This window comes from Polypterus senegalus, chromosome 8, assembly GCF_016835505.1.
Source record: "Polypterus senegalus isolate Bchr_013 chromosome 8, ASM1683550v1, whole genome shotgun sequence".
In the NCBI taxonomy this organism is placed as follows: domain Eukaryota; kingdom Metazoa; phylum Chordata; class Cladistia; order Polypteriformes; family Polypteridae; genus Polypterus; species Polypterus senegalus.
The window spans coordinates 95,772,753-95,793,590 of NC_053161.1; the positions used below are offsets into that span (position 1 = coordinate 95,772,753).

The window sequence follows — 20,838 nt, forward strand, 5'->3', positions numbered from 1 at the left end:
CTCGGGAGGCATATCCATGGACGATAGACGAACCTTGACTGCCATTAGGTATCGGGATGAAATCCTTGGACCCATTGTCAGACCCTATGCTGGTGCACTGTTCCTGGGTTCCTCCTGGTGCACAACAATGCCCGGCCTCATGTGGTGAGAGTATGCAGGCTGTTCCTGGAGGATGAAGAATTGATACCATTGTCTGGCCCCAGACTCGCATGACCTAAACCCAACAGAACACCTCTGGGACATTATGTTTCGGTTCATCTGACGCCGCCAGGTTGCAACTCAGACTGCCCAGGAGCTCAGTGATGCCCTGGTCCAGATCTGGGAGGAGATTTCCCAGGACACCATCCATCGTCTCATTAGTAGCAGACCCTGACGCTGTCAGACATGCACACAAGCATGTGGGGACCATACAAAATACTGAGTTGCTGCAGTGAAATTTTGGCAAAATGGACTAGAGTGCCACATCATTTTTTCACTTTGATTTTCAGGGTGTCTTTGAATTCAGCCCTCTGTATGTTGATAATTTTCATTTCCATCAAACAATGTGGCATCCTTTTGTTCCTAACACATTACCCAGTCCATATCAGTATTGATATCCAGCAGGATTTTTTTCCCATTGAGATCTGATGTGTTTTCAAAGGGGGGAGGAAGCAAAGCAAAAAAAAAGGTTAAAGTTTATTGCTGAAAATGAAAGTCTTCTATATGGAAATAATACACAGTATAAATAAATTTTATATACTGTATATGTACACACATACACACACAAACAATTATGTTCCTTGCACTGACGTTTCTTATTGTGTCAGTTTGCATAAATCAAGCAGTAAATCCACTACAGCTTTTACACTTTTGACATGGATTCTCTTCTTAACAGTGTAGAGTATAAGATTCATTGAGGCTAAACCAATAAAGTATGTCCTTTGATTTATAAAATTCTTTGTTAAGCATTTGTGTATTCACTGAAATTATGCTGAAATAATGATACAGACATGAGTCATAAAGCAATAAATAAATACAGAGTAAGGATTAGTATTTATGAAAAACATTTTGGCCCAAAAAAAATCTTTCATGTATACATATATTTACATTTTACATATAACACTAATTTGATGAAATTGACCCATCCAGGTTGGTTCTCACATTACATCTGTTACTGCTGGAATGAGAAGTTAAATTACTGTATGTCATGTTTGGTGACATATTCATTTCCCTCACCACCCCACCTTCATTGATATTAAAGATAACTAAATAAGTCAATAACTTAAAATGGTCTTAAGTAATTAAAATACACACATAAAATTTCTTTATTTACTTGTAATCGCTAGCTTCTACACCTTAATGTTAAAAAATGCTTTGTTTATGGTGGCTGTGGTATTAAATATTTATTTAACTTATTTAAATATTTAATATGGTATATATCACTTAGTTCATAAAATTTTCCTTTACGCATTAAAGCCTTGAAGATGCTTCTAACATTCATTTTTGTATATTAATGTTTTTATGAAAACAAGTAGAAGAGCTTATATAATTAATTTAAAGATTTGTTCCTAGTTTTCTCGTGGGTTTTCATTAAAACTGAATTATTTTCATACCAAGCAATTGTGTTCTTCCAAGCAATCACTCTATCTTTATTACAGTTAAACTGTAAATAATTTGTACAGTAAAAAGTAATAGAAGTAGTGGAATATGCAAATGTATACTAGGGTAAAAAAAAGTACTGTATTATGCAAAATCATTAAACAGCACTGTTCATGGTGAGTCTAACTACTAAGTGCATTAAATGACAAGAAGATTTCATTGCTACTGTATATTCAATTCACTTTATTGAACTATACTTATTAGGTACATATTCACTTAACAGTTCAGTGCTCCATAGAATAAAATATAGTATGAGTAAAATAAATGCACCATAAACACAAGATGGAGAAACATACAAGACTAAATAAATATACATATAATGTCACTAGGGTATGTCAATGACCTTGACACAAATACTCTACAGCAGTCTTTGCAATAAAAGTACAGCAAAACCTCGATTATCCATCATTCGATTAACTATCTGTTTCCATAGGCATCTGCCTACTACTACTGCCGCACGATACTCTGTGAGCTATGCACATTGGAAGAGCTCTACCTTTTGCTATCACGTAGTGTTCTTCCCCTGCACCTCATGTCATATTGGATTTTGAAATCACAGTGTCAATTACATACCTTCAGCTTTAATAGCATTTCGTACCTTTTCTATTGTTAAAATTAAACTACTATACATGTTATCGGCAATAAACATATGCTTGTGGTGTTGGAATTGTCACAAAAAATTGAGATTATTATTTACAAAATGGCAAAGGTGCTTCAATGCTTCAAATTCCGGAGTCGGAAGAACTACAGTGAATGATATGAAGCATGATGCAAAATTGAATAATATGTTGAAAATGTAAAACCACTGATGGTAATGTTATTCTGTATTAATGTTAATCTTCTTCTCCATTGTTAATTTTCTTATTAAATTCTGTTATGTTTTGTTAATACATTGTGTCATGCAGGCAGCTTGTAATGCGTTGTGCGGGAGCAGAAAGGGGGGAATGCTGTAAGTGATAGGACTGGGTGAAGGTCTTCTGTTCTGTGAGGGGCGGCCACACCTCTTAGAAGATGAGTGACAGGAGAAGTTAGGAGAAAAAAGAAAGTGCAGCGGAAGGAAGTTTTGAGTAGGGAGTCAGGAGACAATAAGCAGGAGAGTTTGTGGTATAAAAAAAGACAACGTGAGTCGTATAGAATGTGCTTTGTAACCATTTGTTACGGAACAAAGACTCCAAGTACAACGTAGAAAACTCCAGTGCCTCTGAGTTCTATTTGCTTATTACGCTGGTCACTACAATATTATGCAAATTAATTCATTTTGTTAATACTTTATTATATTTTTTTTTATTGTTTTTTTTTGTAAATAAATGCAACTAAACTATAGTATAATCTATAGACAGTCTCCCTCTGTCCTTTCACTATTACAACCTCCTAACAGGGAAAGATATCACAAAACAACCATGGCCTGGATGACATGTCCATCTGCTCCTTCCATTTTATGGGTGTTCCAACCATGTAAGGAATCAGCCCAAATATGCCATGTCTATAGTATGTATGGATATTTAGATAGATAGATAGATAGATAGATAGATAGATAGATAGATAGATAGATAGATACTAAACAATGACAATTTTAGCAGAAAAAAATACAATTAAAAACAGGTCCATCATTTGTGATGATCATCCACCACCATGGATGCAAATAAGAGATAAAAAATAGAAAAAAATTAACAAACTGTCAATTAAAGCAATTACTATAATTAATTAATAATCAACTTTGATTTAAAACCTTCTATATGGAGAGTGCCAAATAAAGCAAAATGGTTATGCATTGAGGAGATAATGTGAGAACCTAAAAATCCTCATGTCTATATGCACTTTCATTAGAATGCCTTATACCTAAAATTACTGAAGCACTGTAATATTTTAAGTGTGGTATGAAAGTGCTATTAATAGCATAAAAAAACACAATCTTTAATTAGAATGGATGATTACTACTATCCCAGATAGAGTTGCTGTAGGACCTTGGACAAATGACTAGGAGAGTATGAGAGAGAGAGAGATTGTGCCATTGAGAGGCACAGGAAAGACATCAGAGGGTCCACTTTCCTGTACTGAAATGTTTGATACCAGGGATTAGTGGTGTCCCATATTTAGCATTAGCTGGCTCTGTTGAAAGTTATATGTGTGATACATATGAGGAATTTATCTAGTAGCAATTTAAATGCTGCCAAAGGGCCCATGAGCATAGTGTCCTCAGGAAACACAGTGAAGCAGTGACTGCAGACCAAGGATGTTCATAGTGATCTTTAAGCACTAGATGTGACACCGGTAATAGGCTGCTTCAAGCTGAAAGAATATAACATTAGACCATAAGGCCAAAAACAATGTTTCTTAGGAAAGAAAAGAAGCTCTCAGATGTCAAAGAAGAAGATAGGTAAAAGGAGGAAAAGCTAAGGAAAAAGGGAAAGAAGCACCCTCTCAAAGAGTCAGTGATTGTAAAGTCTGTGCAGCAAGATCCAAATCAAGTAGCCAGGCATTATTGTTTTGCACTTGTGTATTTCTATAGTGAATCCTATTAGCTTTTTTAAATAGAAGGGTTTACTTTTCATTAATAGTGGTTGTAGCCATTTTCATTCAAGATCCTGGATAGCACCAAGGGGTGGTGGAGTGACAATATGTGTGGAAATTAATTAACACACTGCAGCCACAGTTTATTAATCCATCTACTTACACCTGTCATGAGAAGCAGACAGAGACACAGATGCAGACAGAGAGAGATTCTCAAGCAATGAAGCACATGCAGTGCCTAACACTTGTGCCTGAGTTTTAAAAATAAAATGTGTCTGCTAAGGAGGGGAGAATGGCAAAAGCTTGCTGTTTCTTTCTATTCACTAGTGATGTTAGATGAACTGTGGTATGACCTATATGTTAATCATAGCAGCTGGTTATAAAAACCACATATTTTTCAAATGTACTCTTTGCACCACTGTCATTCTAAAAAACAAATTCAGTGGAGAAAGTATAGTATTGTATGATGTTCTAAAAGCACATTGTGTTTTCAGTTCAACTTGTGTGCTATATGCCACCAAACAAAGGAAGTGTAAGTCTTCAACCTGTGTTTGATGATAAATGGATATTTTTTTAATAAATTACAAATGTGCTTAGTCATTATCAAATCATTTTAAAGGATTTGGGCCATCCTGGTGGCTCTGGGTGTTATGTATTATAGGAACTGACCCAAGAGTATATTCACATTCATACACACACGGAAGACATTTACAGTAGCCAATTAAACTTGACTGCACATCTTTAACATAATGGAGGAAAATAAGAAGATCAGAATAATTGAGTAAACAATTCACACAGACAAACTCTATACAGCGCCCTGCTTGAGCACAAGCACACACACACACACACATACCTACCCACAAAAGCACCTTCAAAGCTCTAACAAGGTAAGAACAACCTCCACCCAAAAAGCAAGGCAACAGGATCATTTACTCCATCTCCTCTATTATTTGGAGAGCTGGTGGGAAGCACGAGTGGACATTTGACATCACTTCCTGCACTCAGCCCCCTGAGTATTTATGAAATTGTTGAACCGGAAGTCAGTTGTAAGTTCTTGAACCTGCACCTGAAGAGGACAGAGCTCCCTTGATAAAACACCCTTTGACTGTGAGCCTTTTTGCCTGATGCAAATTGCTCTTCATTATTTTCCTTTACTTTATTTTGTCTCCCCTTCATTCTTACTATATTTATATATATATTAGCCACCATATTTAACTGAAGCCTTTGCTGGAAAATGGCATTCAGTAACAGACCAACTTTGGAGAAATACAGAGCTGTGTGCCTGTGGGCATTTAACAACACGCCATTTGGTTGTTCAAACTATTGTGCTGATACTTTATTTCTTTTTCATCTTTTAGATTTTTTCATTAAACAGAGAATATTTCTGGACCCCAACACTCATTTTCTGTTGTCTGTATATCAGGTCAGAGCAGGTAATTATGAGGTCAGAGCCGTGAAAATGAGGGAAACTGAAAAGGAGCATATAGGGAACTGCAGATGCCTCTAAGCATGTTCCACTGTCTTTTCTGGGAGAGGATTGGAAGAATCTGTAGGAAACCCAAAAAGGGTACAAAATTATCTTGGGAGAATATTCAGCCAGTAAGGTCTCATCTTAAGTTTGATGAAGTGTTTTCTTGTTACGTTAACTGAATTTGCCATATTAAAGAGTTCCAAAAAAAGTACAGGTCACTTTTGGCAGCTTTGGTATTAGGATGTCCGCCCATGTGTGCTGTGGTGGCCCGCCGGGATGCTCCTGCTGCATATGTTCTGGGGGAGCAAACAATACCTCAATACCTCCTCTGAGACGCTTGGTGGCAGCCTCCTTGACTAAGGATGGTGCCTTAGTTTCCCACAGGGCTTCATTGGAGATGGAATTCTCCACAGCCCTGTTGGGATCTGGGGTGGCTGCCAGGGGGTGCTGCATGGGTCCCTGAGCCAGCCTGGACAACTCTACAGCCCCACCCAGAGGTGTAATCAGGAACAGGTGATCAAACACCTGGAGCACTTCTGGGTGGGCTATAAAAAGAACTGGAAACCACCACTCAAGGCCAGAATCAGGAAGAAGAGGATGAGGTTGCCTGGGAGGAGTGGTGGTGCCAGAGGAAGAGTATTTGGTCTGTGATTTAATTGCTTTTGGGACTGTGTATTGCCTGTGGGGTTCACAGGTAAGACGTGCCCCACAGGTGAAGAAAAATAAAAGCCTGTGTCTTTTTACACGTGCCTCAATGTGAATCTGTGCCGGGTCAGGCGCTATATAGCGTCTAGTTCACAGTGCCCTAATGTGTAACCACAAATCTACAATTAGGATTATTAGCATCTGATCTAGGAAAACAGTCCACAACATTGCCTAGAAATGACAGAGGACTTTGAACAATGTGCAAGACTTCATCTCTGTAAACTTGAAAAAGAGAATATTTGACTGATTTTTCATTGCATTTTCACTATGATTTACTTATTTTAAATTAATTGTTTATGAATGAAAGCAGCACCAAAAAACCTTTTGTTCTAGATGTTTGTTCTGTCCATAACTGAGGAAGATACACACCAGAAAAGCCAGATAAAGGTCAGTCATCAAGTTCTTAAGGCCTGTGTTGACCAACTTTGTTGTGTCTTGTATCACCTCCGCAGCTTGTTATTAAGGCTGCAAAAGTGCCACTATTGTGAAAAACATCTTGTATTGTTCCTGGTCCAAGGAAGGGACGCGTCTCTTCACTTGACTACACACCAGTAGCACTTACGTCTCACATCATGATGACCTTTGTGAGGCTGGTCCTGGGCTATATGAGTTCTCTTGTGATAGACCACCTCAACCCACTGCAGATTGCCTATCAGATAAAGACTGGAGTGGAGGATACAATTAGCCAACTGCTCCCCAAGGCTTATTCTCGTGTAGACAAAGCGGACAGTGCTGTGTGGATTATGTTTTGTTTTGTTTTTTGTTTTTTTTTTGTATTTTTTTTCTACACTGCCTTCAGCACCATCCAGGAATCCTTGTTAAGGAGTAAACTCGGAGACATGCAGGTGGACAAGGCTATGCCAACCTGGATAAAGGACTTTCTGTCAGGCAAACCGCAGTTTGTGAGACTCAAGGACTGTGCTTCTGATATGGATGTGAGCAACACTGGAGCACCACAAGGAACAATCCTGTCTCCTTTTCTCTTCACTCTGTACACCTCAGATTATAAATATAACAACAGGTCATGTCAATTGCAGAAGTTTTCTGATTCTACACTTTTGGGTGTATTGATAAGAGTATGAGACAGAGTATAGGAGACAAGTGGAGGTCTTTCTTTATTGGAGTAAAAATAATTGTCTACCAATTAACATCTGTAAAATCAAGGAACTGATTATTAACACTGAGGACTTTCAGCCAACAAATTATTCAGCAGAAGTGTATCAAGAAACGCTACTGGGGATCCTTCATACCAACAGCAAAACATCTGAATAATGCCTCACTGGGACTGTAACTGCCAAGTCATACGTTTTCTTTCTTTTAATTTCCTTTTTAGTCACTTCAGTGTATATTTGAGAGGGTCTTGTTGTTTGTTATAACATAATCATTTTCATTTACTCAATTCATTAATTTATACAGTATATTTATTGAGACTTTGTAGAAAGCCAAATTATCCAATGGAGAGGAATAAAGTTCTATCTACCCTTAGCCGTCATATTGTTTTTTAGCATTTTTGAGGTTTTGCTTCATACTGCTTTTTAACCTTGCAAATGTTCATTTATTTTATTTCTTTTTATGTTATTTATGTTAACTGTATGGTTTTCTTTCATCATCAGGCACATAGATAAAAAATAATACTAAAAAGAGGATTTTTACTACTACTACTACCCCTACAACTACTTTTTCTGCTTATAATAATAATAATAGAAAATAGTTCTATATTAGATGGGGGTCCTGTTCAGGATTGGTTCTTGCCTTGCCCACTATGATATCAGGATAGCCTCCACTTCCCCAATGACCATAAAAAGGATTAAGCCGGTTTGAGAGTATATCTACAATATGCAGGAACTCTACTGGTTAAAAGTTTTAGAACACCTTAGATTTTCCAGTTTTTCTTCAAATTTAATCATTTGAAATGCAATGAATGACCAAAAATGGTGAGAATGGAAGCAGTAAGCTTCCGGAGATTTAAGTTTAAAGTTTAGCTTAGCAAAACTGGAAAAAAAGGAAATTTCAGAATATTACAAATAGGCCTTCTTTGGGGAACAACTACTGTAATAGTTTACAATCTACAGAGGTTTTGCAGCAATTAAAATAAATTAAGCCTTGTAATTTGAAACAAACGATTTGCGCAGATGTCCCAGCTTCTGTTGATTACTTAAAAACCCTTGTGAAATGGAGTGGCCCAGACACACACAGGCGGATACCGTTTTAGCCATCACCACACGTTTATTTACAGTATTTACAAATGTCAAGTGCACCGCCACCAAACCCCCAATCTCCCCAAAGTCCAGGCTCTCACTAGCCACTGTTTCTACACACAAATAACTTGGGCCTCTCCTCGCTTTCTCTGCCACGACCTTGTCTTCCTTCTCACCCGACTCCAGCCTTGATTGCAGGGTGGCGGCTCCTTAAATAGGCGGCTGATTGCCGACCGCACCCAGCCACCTGTGACACCCTCTGTCTGTCTTAAAGCGGAGTAAGAACAGACTATGTTACTACACCCTCTAAAGTACCATTTGGACAATATTACACTTTAGAAATTTGTAAATTCAAGTGATAATAGCAAGAAAATGAAAATTAACACATGAAATGAGACAAAGTATTATTACCCTTAGAAGTGTAGGCCTTTCATTTAGAGAAACTGCAAAAACAATCAAAGTTTCAGTGTGTACGGTGTCCTTCACAATCCAAAGGCAATTGGAAACTAGAAGAAACACTGACAGAAAGGGATCTAGGAGACCCAAAGTCACAACCCAATCAGAAGACACGTTTCTGAGGGTTACCAGCTCACATAATAGACACCTCACAGCACAGCAGCTTCAAGCACACCTTAATGTTGGTCAAAGAAAGCAAGTCTTAGTTTCTACTATGAAGAGGAGACTTTGTGCTGCAAATTTGATAGCGCGAGTGGCAGTAAGAAAGCCATTCATTAAAGGACAAAATAGGGCCTTGAAATACCGGCAGTGGACTCCTGCAGACTGAAAGTAAGTATAAGGAGCAATGAATCAAAATTTGAAATCTTCAGTTCATCACACAGGGTGTTTGTATGCCATCAAGCTGGTGAAAGCATGATTCCTCAGTGTGAGACACCAACTGTCAAACATGGAGGAGGAAGCGTGATGGTCTGGGGTTCTTTTGCTGGAGGCAGAATTGGTAACTTGCACAGAAGTGACTGGAATTCTGAATTGAAAGGGTCACCACAGTTTGGCTGTTATATCAGCAAAAGGTGGCTACTTTGATGAATCAACAATTTTTATCAAATTTTGTGTGCTTAATGAATTCATGACTTTGTTTATTTGTTCTATGCCTTGAGTTCGTGAAACATTAAGACATTACACTGCGTGCATTTCCATTAAAACTGGAAGAACTGATGTGCTCTAAAACTTTTAAATGGTAGTGTATAATATAAATATAACATACAGTATAAAATACATAACACATCATCCTTATGAAAATGATTGAATAATTGCAACGCATTTAAGCAAACTCATTCTTATCCATAAGTTGTAGTTACACATTTCCAAGATATCACTTAAGTAATTCTGCATCCTAATAAAATATGAATCTTATACAGAAAATCAGTTTTGTGCGAAAATGTCTGACAAAGCAGTGTTACTATGGTGGAGCCATGGGTTAACAGAAAAAAAAGAAGAGAAAAAACAAACACAAGAGTCATTCAAGCTCACAAAAGAGATTTTTCAATGAGCCACGAGCCAAAATGAACTCTGACCTTTGCCCACAGCAAGGCGTTGCTAACTGGGTGTGACTTCCAATGCATTTCTAATGTCTTTTCTAAATCTTTGTTCTGCTCTTGGAGCTACAATAACAACTATACATGTAGATTAAAATCACTAAAAAGAATCTTTCTACAGTAGTTATGATCCTAAACATTTTTTTTACCCATTATAAAAATACAGGTTTTAGCACATTTAAGATTTTTCAACATTTGTTTTGGAGTTTTGTTTTTTAAAAAGGGAAACAGCTGAAGATCTATAAAAGACTCAAACACCAGCTCACGTCACATTGACCAATTTGTGATACATATGTCAGCAGCGCTCTAAGACTGTCCTAATACATAATCAACAATAATTAGCTTAACCTTGCCCTTGAATGAATGGAGTCACCAGTGGAAGTACTCTGTGTCACATTACTATCTGATTCTACTCCAGACATGGACACTTGCCTAAATAACTGTACATTATTGAATGCCTTTAGAGGCTGCCAGCAGGGCTAGCTCCGAAAGGCAGCAACTTTTTGTATAGGAGCTCCCCAAGGATTTATTGTCTTTAGGATTACAATCAGCTTTTCTTTTGCTCTCTTTTGGTGGACAATTGGCTTTATGAGCCTGTATCCACGTGTGTACTGCATATGCATGCATATCCTGATAGAACCTTTATATCTTGCCATTGTTATATCACACAGTTGTTTTTAAGAAATCTCCTTATTTATTTATGTATATATGTATACATGTGAATGAGCTCCAGTGAACCTATTGACATGATGGTACATTGGTTTGTAGCTGCTGCATTACAGATCCTGGAGACGTGGCTTGAATCCTGGTCACAGTGTACATGCAGGGCAAATTTTCTCCCCTTCTATCTCATTCAAAAGGCAGGTCGGTTGGGATTTATGCTCCCAGAATAGGGCACCAGGCAGCTGCAACCTTTAATTGGATTAAGCAGGTTACAAAATGAGCAGATACATTAATGGGCTCAAACAAAATTCACAGGTAAAACGTGTTTTTTCAGCGGTGATCCAAATCCACCCGACTCTCCACAGAAATATATAGTGATATCTTTGTTGAATCGATTACCCTTTAAAACATTATTTTGATTAATTTTATGGGCCAGCCTATTTATTGGCATAAATGATTTCACAGATATTCCAACTCTAATTTGGCTGTAATAAAAATTAAAAGCACTCATTGTTATTAATAGGATTCATTTTGCTTTATTGGGGAAGTGAGCAACTGAATTATGTCAATCTCATCTTTATCATAATTATTTAAAAAAAAAGGTTAAGTCAGCATATAAATTGTGCTGTATATACTTAATAGACAAAAGTCTAAGTGAAAGCAGCAGAGGCTAGGTGAAGATTGTCAGCATGGTTTTGACATTCCATGGAAACACGGGGAGGGTGAAAAGACTTACAGATGGTACAGTTAAAATACAGACATAGACTTCTACAAAGATGATACCCTATTATTCAACCACCTTAGTTATTTGTCATTTTAAAGTAATTCTAAGCTGAAGCCTTAAACAGAAACAACAGGTGCAAAACAAGAAATGCCAACAGGCAGGTACTTAAATTAATCAGCCATTAAAAATTGCTGGACCTTTAATTACTAATGTGTTAAATTTGTTAAATTAAAAGTTGTTCATTCAATCATTCAGTCGCCTGTACTGGTAGCAAGGAATGAATCAAAGCTAAACAACACATTTTTCCATCACATAGTCATTTACATACCTCCGCTTACAGACATATGCTCAGATGACTTCACAAAACCTTCATGACATTGTCATATACTATACATAATGTTTATTTATGAATAATAACATTTACTTTCTTAATAAGCCCTGCCTATTATGGATGACGAAACATCACATCAGCAGTCTATCACCAAGAAACAGTGAGTGTTCTTCATTGTGCACAACAAGTTATCTGTCTGTTCTCTGGCATAAATGAAGCACATTCTTTTGATTGGCTGTATACAAGTTATTTTCAATGGAGACATTAAAATGTTGTACATCAACCAAGTCGTGATATGTATAGCAACCTGACCATTCACATTATAACTGACCATTCTTTGCTGCTAAGTATGGAGACTTCATTCTATTTAGTATTGAACCTCAATAATGAAAATAAAAGCAGAGTACGCCTATAGTGAAATGTTAGATTTCTATAAACCAAATTAAGAAACATGTATTGATGTAACCAAATGCTAATACAGTATTGCTGTCCTAAAACAAAAATCAACACACTGTTGTTTACTATTCCTAACAAATAAGAAAACAATGTCACCATAAAAAATGTGACTGCATTAACATTTGACCTGGAAAAACCAAAGTAAATCAATTTCGTATTGATGTCCTGCATGTTATGTATGTGAACAACTACAGCATTTCCGGCTCTGTCATCTAAAACTGAAAATATTCTATAAATCAACAAAATGAATGTAAAAATGCTTCATATTGTTATTTTAAAGCCAATGTAGTTAAAAAAGAAAGAATGCATAAAGATTTATGTATCCTGAAATTACAAAATCAGGATAATTACAGAATTTTGTTCCCCAAACAACAATGAAAACAATCTCCTAATATTGCAATCTGAGAAAGCAATTTAATACAAAGGTGTTGGTGGTTGAAGGTGTGGTGAGGGAGAAATAACCACTTAGAACCTACATTTTATGTTGGCTGTGGATATTTGTAAAAATCCATTGGTTCAAATGTGAGGAAGGCTGGAGTCCAGTAAATAATGGCAACACCAACTCGTTCAGCGATTTAAAATGAATCACGCTCTTGGCCCATCTTTGGTTAATGAATGGGATAAACAGAGTGAGAAGACGGCTATCTGATTGTATTGTTAAATTGTCTAACTAATTATATAATAAAACATTTGTGTCATTACAACAGTATTAAGCATGTATCTCACTACAAAATATTGACAAAATTTTGACGCAAGGCATACAGAAATGCTATTTTATGCAGACATGCATTATGTTATATAAATATATACGTGTATTTATGTGTATATGCATAAATCATACATATTACATTATATTAAAGAGGCTTCAGCATGACATTTTATAAACTACAAGGTTGCCACTTTAATTCCTGTTTGTCTTCCTGTGTAACCCTGATAAAGTCACTTTAACTGCCTCATTTTAGATTATAAAAATACATGAAACAAGTAAAATGCATGTGTTTTATACACAGAACATACACATTGACTTGTATAATATACTGTAATTACTGTATATATATATTATGCACTATTTATTTTTAATTTGTAACAGTTATATCTTTAGGTATTTATTCTGCCTAACAATTTGTGTCTGTTGTGTTTTTTTCACCACGTATTGTATTGTTGGTGCATGTTTATCTAATGGAATGAAAACCAAATGCTTGTACCAAACAATTGCTCTTTAACGTTAAATGATATTAATTGAATTAAACTAAAATACTTAATGATAACAGATTATTTAAAAAAAATCTTTCCCATCTACATTTATCTAGTCCAGCAATTCTAAAACAGATGCATATGTCCACAGTAAACCTGTATTTGAAGGTTCCAGGGTAGCTTGTCCCGATATCCATACGTCTATCTTGACTTGTGATTCCCAGCATTCATTGATTCAGATATAGTTGAGTAAGTATTAAGTGATATGTATCCTATGCCCACTCTCTGTCTGCTGAAGTGCATATTGTCATTGCTTGCTGTTTCACTCCCCCGCTTCATACTTAACACAAATTAAGAAGCAGCAGTATTTCTATTGAATAGTAATACTGGTAACCATTATTTCACCATGAAAAAACCCCATCAAGGTTAAAAAAAAAACATTTTTAAAGAACTGACAAGCAGTAAAAAAAAAATGTACAATTTCATGAATTTAGAAACCAAAACAATGTAATCTAGATTAAAATTTTTGAAAGCATAAACAGCAATCAGCAAAACCATCTGACAGCTTTGAAACTGAAAACCACTTGTGAGTTATTCCTACTAATTGAACCAAAATAAATTGCTTCCAAAATTAGACAGAATCCTATCAGCCTGAACACACACACACTGTGAACTTGAAAGCTTTATACTCATATTTGCCAAGAAAAATATCAGCTACTTAAAAGCCAATGGACATGAATATATAAACGACTGATTTAAGAATAGAGTGATGTCCAGCTATTGTATTTGCTGTATGTGCTCAAAAATTCCTTATGTACAACAATTTCATTCAATGATATAATAAATAAAAAAACCTTAGGTCTTTCCAGTGTCTCACATATATGAAGTCTTTTTCTTCTGAAAAATAAAGCATATCAAATAAACTGATGGAGGACAGGGTGGAGCAGTGGGGAGTGCTGAGACCTCATGGATCCAACATCTTGAATTTGTTGTGTGGAGTTTGCACACTCTCTCCTGTCTAACTGCATTTTTCCACCATGTACTGAGTGTTTTCTCTAATATCCTACATCCTCAGAAATATGCTAGTTAGGTTAACTGGTAGTTTCATATTGGTCAACAGTGAGAATATGTGCACATATTTGCTTGATTGGTGTCCTCTCCAGGGTTGAACCTATACTTGTTCTTAGTGCTGCCAGGATAGGCTATGGCATGTCTATATCCATGAAATGGATAAAGCAGATTTCAGAATGTTATATTAAGTAATGTGAGAGGGCATTCATATAAAGGAATAAGAACACTGTCTGATATTTTGAAGATTAAACGTTGTGACTCTGATATTCTGGCAGGCTATGAGGTACTCTTCTGTTAGCATTGGGCAGACTGCTATCTCTTTAAGATGGACTTCGAGGCTTATATATGTATGTGTGTGTGTGTGTGTGTATATGTGTGTGTGTGTGGGGGGGGGTCTGTCTGCTTGTGTGTAGTGTATGTATTTGTTCTTACATGTACTTGTATATTGATTAAGTATTTAATAATTTAGTTTTTCAAAGTTTAAACACACAATTCAAATTAAAATGCAAACTGTGTGTAAATTATTTAATTGAAATACATTATAATGCAGCAAAGCATTTCAAAACTCAATTAAAATAGTGAGCATACAAGGGCTTGAATTTGATATATAAAACCACCAAATGTAGCATACATTAAAAACACTTTTTCCCTTTGTCCTTTAACTTTCTTGGTCTTGTATTTGCATTTAAGGAGAGCTCAAGAGATCCTTAAACATCCTTAATATTACTGTAATTCAAGGTCTAAAACCTGACAGTGATGTTTTTTAAGTTAATTTCAGAAGCATCTCTCTACATCTTAAGAAAATTATTAACAAAATGCAATAGACACTCTGGCATTACATTTTAAAAAGTAATCATAAGAACGATTTAATAAAAATAATTACCCAAGACACCTTTAGTATATTACCATTAAGTTATAGTTGGGCTTTCACAAATACATTAGAGGACAAGAAAAGAAATGAAATCTTTAGAGTTAAAGCTTTCAGCCCCCAATACAATACAATACAAAGTGTTATCACACACTGTTGACTTAATAAGATTTTAGCATGCTAACAACTGTATTTTCTGACTTAGTGTAAATTATAGAACACCCCAATGACTGGATTAGGTAATGTGCCTGAGGCTGGGTTTTAACCTTGATCACAATCTAGTCACACTAACAAGCGCAACAACTTAATCTGGAATTAAAACAAAAGACCTGCCAGCCAGCTGCTCCTTCTCATCTCATATTAGAAGTAGCCATGAAAAGATGATGAGGTTATTAGCACATTTCTCAAACCGCATTGCAATGGTCCGGGAAGAATGTGTATTAAAAGGAGGCCTTAAGTATTTGGTAATTAAGAGTGGTCGCAGCGAAAGAAGAACTGTGGGTTTTAAGATAATCAGACATACACAAGAAGACGTCATTAAGTTCATATCATAAGAGAAAATCACAGAAAGGTTTTTTTTCTTTCAGATCCAAAACATAGAGTGAGAGAAAGAAATTAAATAAGTCTTGTAGTTGGGGTTAAAATCAGAAAAACTATTAAATATATAAAATAAAGAAATAAACTACGAGATATATCATAAATGCGGCAAAAAAACGTAACGGTGTGCTGCAAGGTTAGTCACAGTATTGTCTTAAGAAAGAAAAAGTAAGGCAGACGTTTTGGAAAGCCGATTTACTTCATTTTTGCCTCCGGTATAACGGTATAACTAGGCACATCATTTTTTTTGTTTTTTAATCAACGCCCTTTGCATTTAGGTTTTAATGTAACTAACACTAACATGTACGCTTCAAGGATGGCGTGGACTGACACATGAAAACAACTGCCCAGTCACAAATGAAATATGAAATTGTATTGAGACCATCATCTACAAGTGTGTGTTTGCGTCAGCGTACCTTACGATGGACTGGCGCCCTCTGCAGGGCTGGCTCCTGTTGTGCGGCCATCGCTGTCCAAACAGATTTCGGGAAAGGTACGAATTTAAATTGGACTTAATGGTCTTGTACTTGTGTTTGTGTGCATACATAACGAAGTTTCCCTCTCTCTTACGTACCCAGTGTTGATGCAATATGTAGATGTGATGCTCGGTTTTTATCATTTTAAGGTGTGTCTATCAAATCGAACACTCGCCCGCCCATATGTCAATTTGAACCTAAGCCATCGTGATGATCATCAGATCAACCTGCCGTCGTCAAAGCAGTAATAACAAGTGCTCTGATCAGTGCAACAGGTTCACTCCCTAACCCTTTCAATAAGGCTTAAATCACGAACTTAATGGAACTCTTCCTCGGGATTTGCATTTTTAATTTAATTTTTTTTTTCTGGAGAGAGAGGGAGAGAGAGAGAGTGAGTGAAGTTGCTTTAAAATCTATTCACCCGTTATTAGTTAAATGGATGGATATGGTGTTATAAATGATTAACCCAAATTAATTGTCTTACTGTACGTCTTATACATAACTAAATATGTCAGTGTTGTAAAATATATAGTGTACGTATAAAGAAAAAAACAAAAACAATTCCAAAAACCACTTTATATGTCCTAAAAGCAATTTTTTACCTTAAATAAACAACTGAAAACGTAAAACGTGTAAAGCAGTTATAAATAAGCGTTTTGCTAATCTGAATAAAAGCGGGGGTCAGACAAATTCAATATTTTTCGTGCTATATTATACATTAATTTATTAAATAATGAATTTATTAATATATTAATCAGCCATTGAAAAGTTCGTGTGGTGGAAAAAAATATTGTTTTTTCTAACCATTAAAGTGGGCTTGAATGCCTCTTACACCCGATAATCAACAATAAACCATTGAGCCTTTACGAACATAAGCTCATTGACTTGGGCAAAAGCGGGGTGTCCTCTGTCTCGATTTAGCTTTTTTGACTGTCTACTTAATAGATTCCTAATTGGCCTTCTAATCTAAAGAATTAATACCTTTAGTTTTCAAAGCATGTTGATATTCTCTACTTAGACTTCTCATGTGTGAAACGATGGTTCTGGAAGTTCGTATATATACAGGTAAAGTGAAACCAAAACAATGCGCCCCAAATATGTACACTGGTGATATTCTTTCATTATCCTGAGGCTAAATCGCTAATCTGTTTATTTTCCTCTAGCCAGCAATCTGATGCCCCATGTGTGCTGGAAATGTACGTTTAATGACGTTGTGTTCATTGGTTGCACATAAACGAACGTTTCTTTTAAAATTCTGACCCTTAACTTTACCTGAAATATTCCCTAAGAAGATCACACACCCGCCACTCATAACGAACACAAGAGCACTGAGGCGGCCTCCTCAGCTCAGAGTCCCTCCACAAAAGGCAACACCTGAGAGCAGACTTATCATTTCAGATTGTACAAAATACAGCATGCTGCCAGTCTAATTATTATTATTATTATTAGTATTATTATTATTATTATTAATATATTCAATGGAATATACAATGGATCAGTGATAGCATACAGTTGTTGGCTGCTGTTTTCCCACATGCATAAAGAATGAAAATTAGGCATTATTTACAAATCGTTGCCTACTGCAACACACATCTTCGATTTTCCAGTAAGCGCTATGCATTTTTTTTAATTGTTCGACTTCTACAGCTTTTGTATTCTGCGTTGAGAAGAAACCAGTACAAAAAAGAAAAAAATGCATAACTGGAAAAAAAAATAATCAAACAATGACTACGAGAACTTAATATTAAATCATGTGATTTAAGTAAGGGAACAATGGATCTCCACCCAATCCCAAGAATCTGTATACTCCCTCCGTCTAGAGTTCATATTACTTCATTTATGATATAGCCTTCTGCGCGTGAAATCCTTTATTTTCCTTTAACTTGGAACCATTTATAATAGCTGTCTATTTCTTTAAACAAAATAAAATACAGAAAAATCACTCGTGAAAATACATGAATGCTAAATGCAGTGCTAAAGCAGTTACGCGCTTGTATAGCAGTCTGCATATCCGATGAATTATTAATATTCCCCCTTAGAATATCCCCTGGCAAAATGTAGGCTTATCTATTATATCGAGATATGTTGGGTTATTCATATAGGACTACTCTGTGGACACAGTTGGCATCTAGCATTTCATCTTATTTTTGTCTCATGTTTTTCTGACATAAATGAAACATTATATTCGTTTAGAAAACATTCTATACAGCTAAAGCGCATTCTACGCTGTCTTTAAAATTGTTGTTCACAACAGTGAAAGTTCAGTTTCATTAAGTAAAAAAAGTCCTTTCATATGCTGTAATGTTACAGTCTTAATGGCGACAGATACGATTTTGATTGTACCAATAAACATATATTTCTAATATACAGCACGCGTGTAAAGTAATATCCCCACAAAGCTGAGAAGTATAAACATCATTAAAAAAATCCATATATTATATTAAATTAATCTTTGTTTAACTGATTTTGTAGCTACCCTTACATCACAATGCCTTTATAAAGTGTCTTACTGTCACAGTTACTCGTGCCTGTGCAGTAAATGTCTACATAATAATTTCAATATCTATCTATGTATCTATCTGGTCACCTGTTATGGGTTCTAGTAACTGTATACATGAATTCTTATCAAGTCTAATCGTGCCCATTAAATTATTGTTTTGTGAATATTGTTTCTAACATATAAAAACACACATACAGAATGACATATGTATATGAATTCTGCACTATTTTTCAAATTATAAAACACAGTCGTGCGATCTTGCATTCTTTCTAAAAGAAAGATCAGCTCCATAAATGCTACTTAATATTAAAAATAATTGTTATGTGAAGAATGTCAACATATTGTCTGCTTCATATAAAAACGTATCAGTACAGATACTGTTACAACGATTTGGTGTGATAGGCCTCTGTTTCTATAACTTGTTTCCAATAAATGTGCGAAGGCTCCTCTCGTTTTTAATGTATAGTCAATGACACTCCCCGGCCTAGCTGATGTTGTGTTTCCAGATGAATTAGTTTACACGTGGCATCTGTCAGTCACACTACTTGCAATTGCTGAATTCATTACAGTACATGACGATCTGCCCTTATGATCTGTTCATATGGACTTTAATAATATATATTATTATTATTATTATTATTATTATTATTATTATTATTATTATGACTACTACTGCTACTAATAATAATAATAATACATTTGGGTAGACTTAGCAGTAGCTTTCCAAAAATAACACCCGTGATTGCTCGTTTTAGTATAATTATCCGAACAAGTTACAAAAGTTTTTCTTTTATTGGCCATTTGCTTGAAGGAATACACTTCCTTATGCTCTAACCTGAAATACACCACTCTATACATCCAAGGGATCGGTCCGACTCGCACAAAGTGAAAATGATACAAACTGATCAGGTGTAAACACTCCAGTTTCAACGAGAATAACGGTGCCTGAGCTGCTTGCAGTGTAACGGAAACTAAACACACAGATACACAGTGAGCATTGTAACAAGTGCGCAAGTAAACCCTTCCGTTAATCCAAGCGCAACAATCGGAGTGACAAGTCAATGACAGGCAGTTGAGAAGCACCCCATGTGCTTGAAATAAACCCGCAACTCGCTTTACTTACGTTTGTTGCGAAGGAAAGTGTTCCCCCGCAGAAGGGCTGCTCGTTACAGATAGAGAAACTATCATAATTAAGACGGTTATCCAGGAGGTATACATCCTTCAAAAGGTAAATGCACAGCTTCCGAAAAGCTCCCGATCTCGCGGTGGATACTGAAAGACAAACAGTTTCAATCTGGCAGCTGGTACTAGTCACACTTAGCTAGATAACAGTGCTAGCTAATCTGATGAGCCGCCATCAGAGCTCTGTCGCTTTATTTGTTGTGGGCTTGTTTGTTTAGTTGTGTTGTTCCTATCTTTTGGGTTTTTTTTTTTTGGGTTGTAGATTTGGAGAATGGTGTTTGCGTCTCCTCCTCCCTGTCGTACAGGAGAGAAAAGCCAGAGCCGACCCTCCCGATCAGACACACCCCCGAACCCCCCCGCCTTGATTCTCGAGCGCGTCGCGCAGCCCTCTCTTGATGATGATCTTGTACTGCCTTTCCATACAAGGAGTGAGAGAACTCACCAACTCAGCAGCTGTTCATCTCGATTTCTCCCACTGCCTCCGATCAAATACACAACCAGACCTCCCGATGCGAAATCGCTGTAAACTTAAAGCTGCAGGATCTTTTCATTGTGCCCGGCGCGTTCTAGCGGAGCCCAGGGACCTAGAGAAGCGTGGCGGCGTGCTGTATTCGCTTGCGGTTTAAAAAGAAAGGCAGATCAGCTGAGCCGATGCTTTATTACACAGTACAAGCCTGGCAACCGAATCGGCACATCAACG

The 20,838-nt window shown here is 36.4% G+C and overlaps 1 protein-coding gene across 4 annotated transcripts in view; it reads right to left on the bottom strand.

The window, feature by feature from the left end:
* The window catches only part of LOC120534138 (voltage-dependent calcium channel subunit alpha-2/delta-1), a 690,895-nt gene extending 670,509 nt beyond the window's left edge, over positions 1-20,386 (bottom strand). For all 4 annotated transcript variants that reach the window (XM_039761461.1, XM_039761460.1, XM_039761459.1 and 1 more), the window contains exon 1: positions 20,080-20,386. In XM_039761461.1, coding sequence (XP_039617395.1) covers positions 20,080-20,174 — 95 coding nt within the window. In that variant the 5' untranslated portion in view covers positions 20,175-20,386. The remainder of the gene's footprint in view (positions 1-20,079) is intronic.
* Positions 20,387-20,838: the final 452 nt, after the last annotated feature.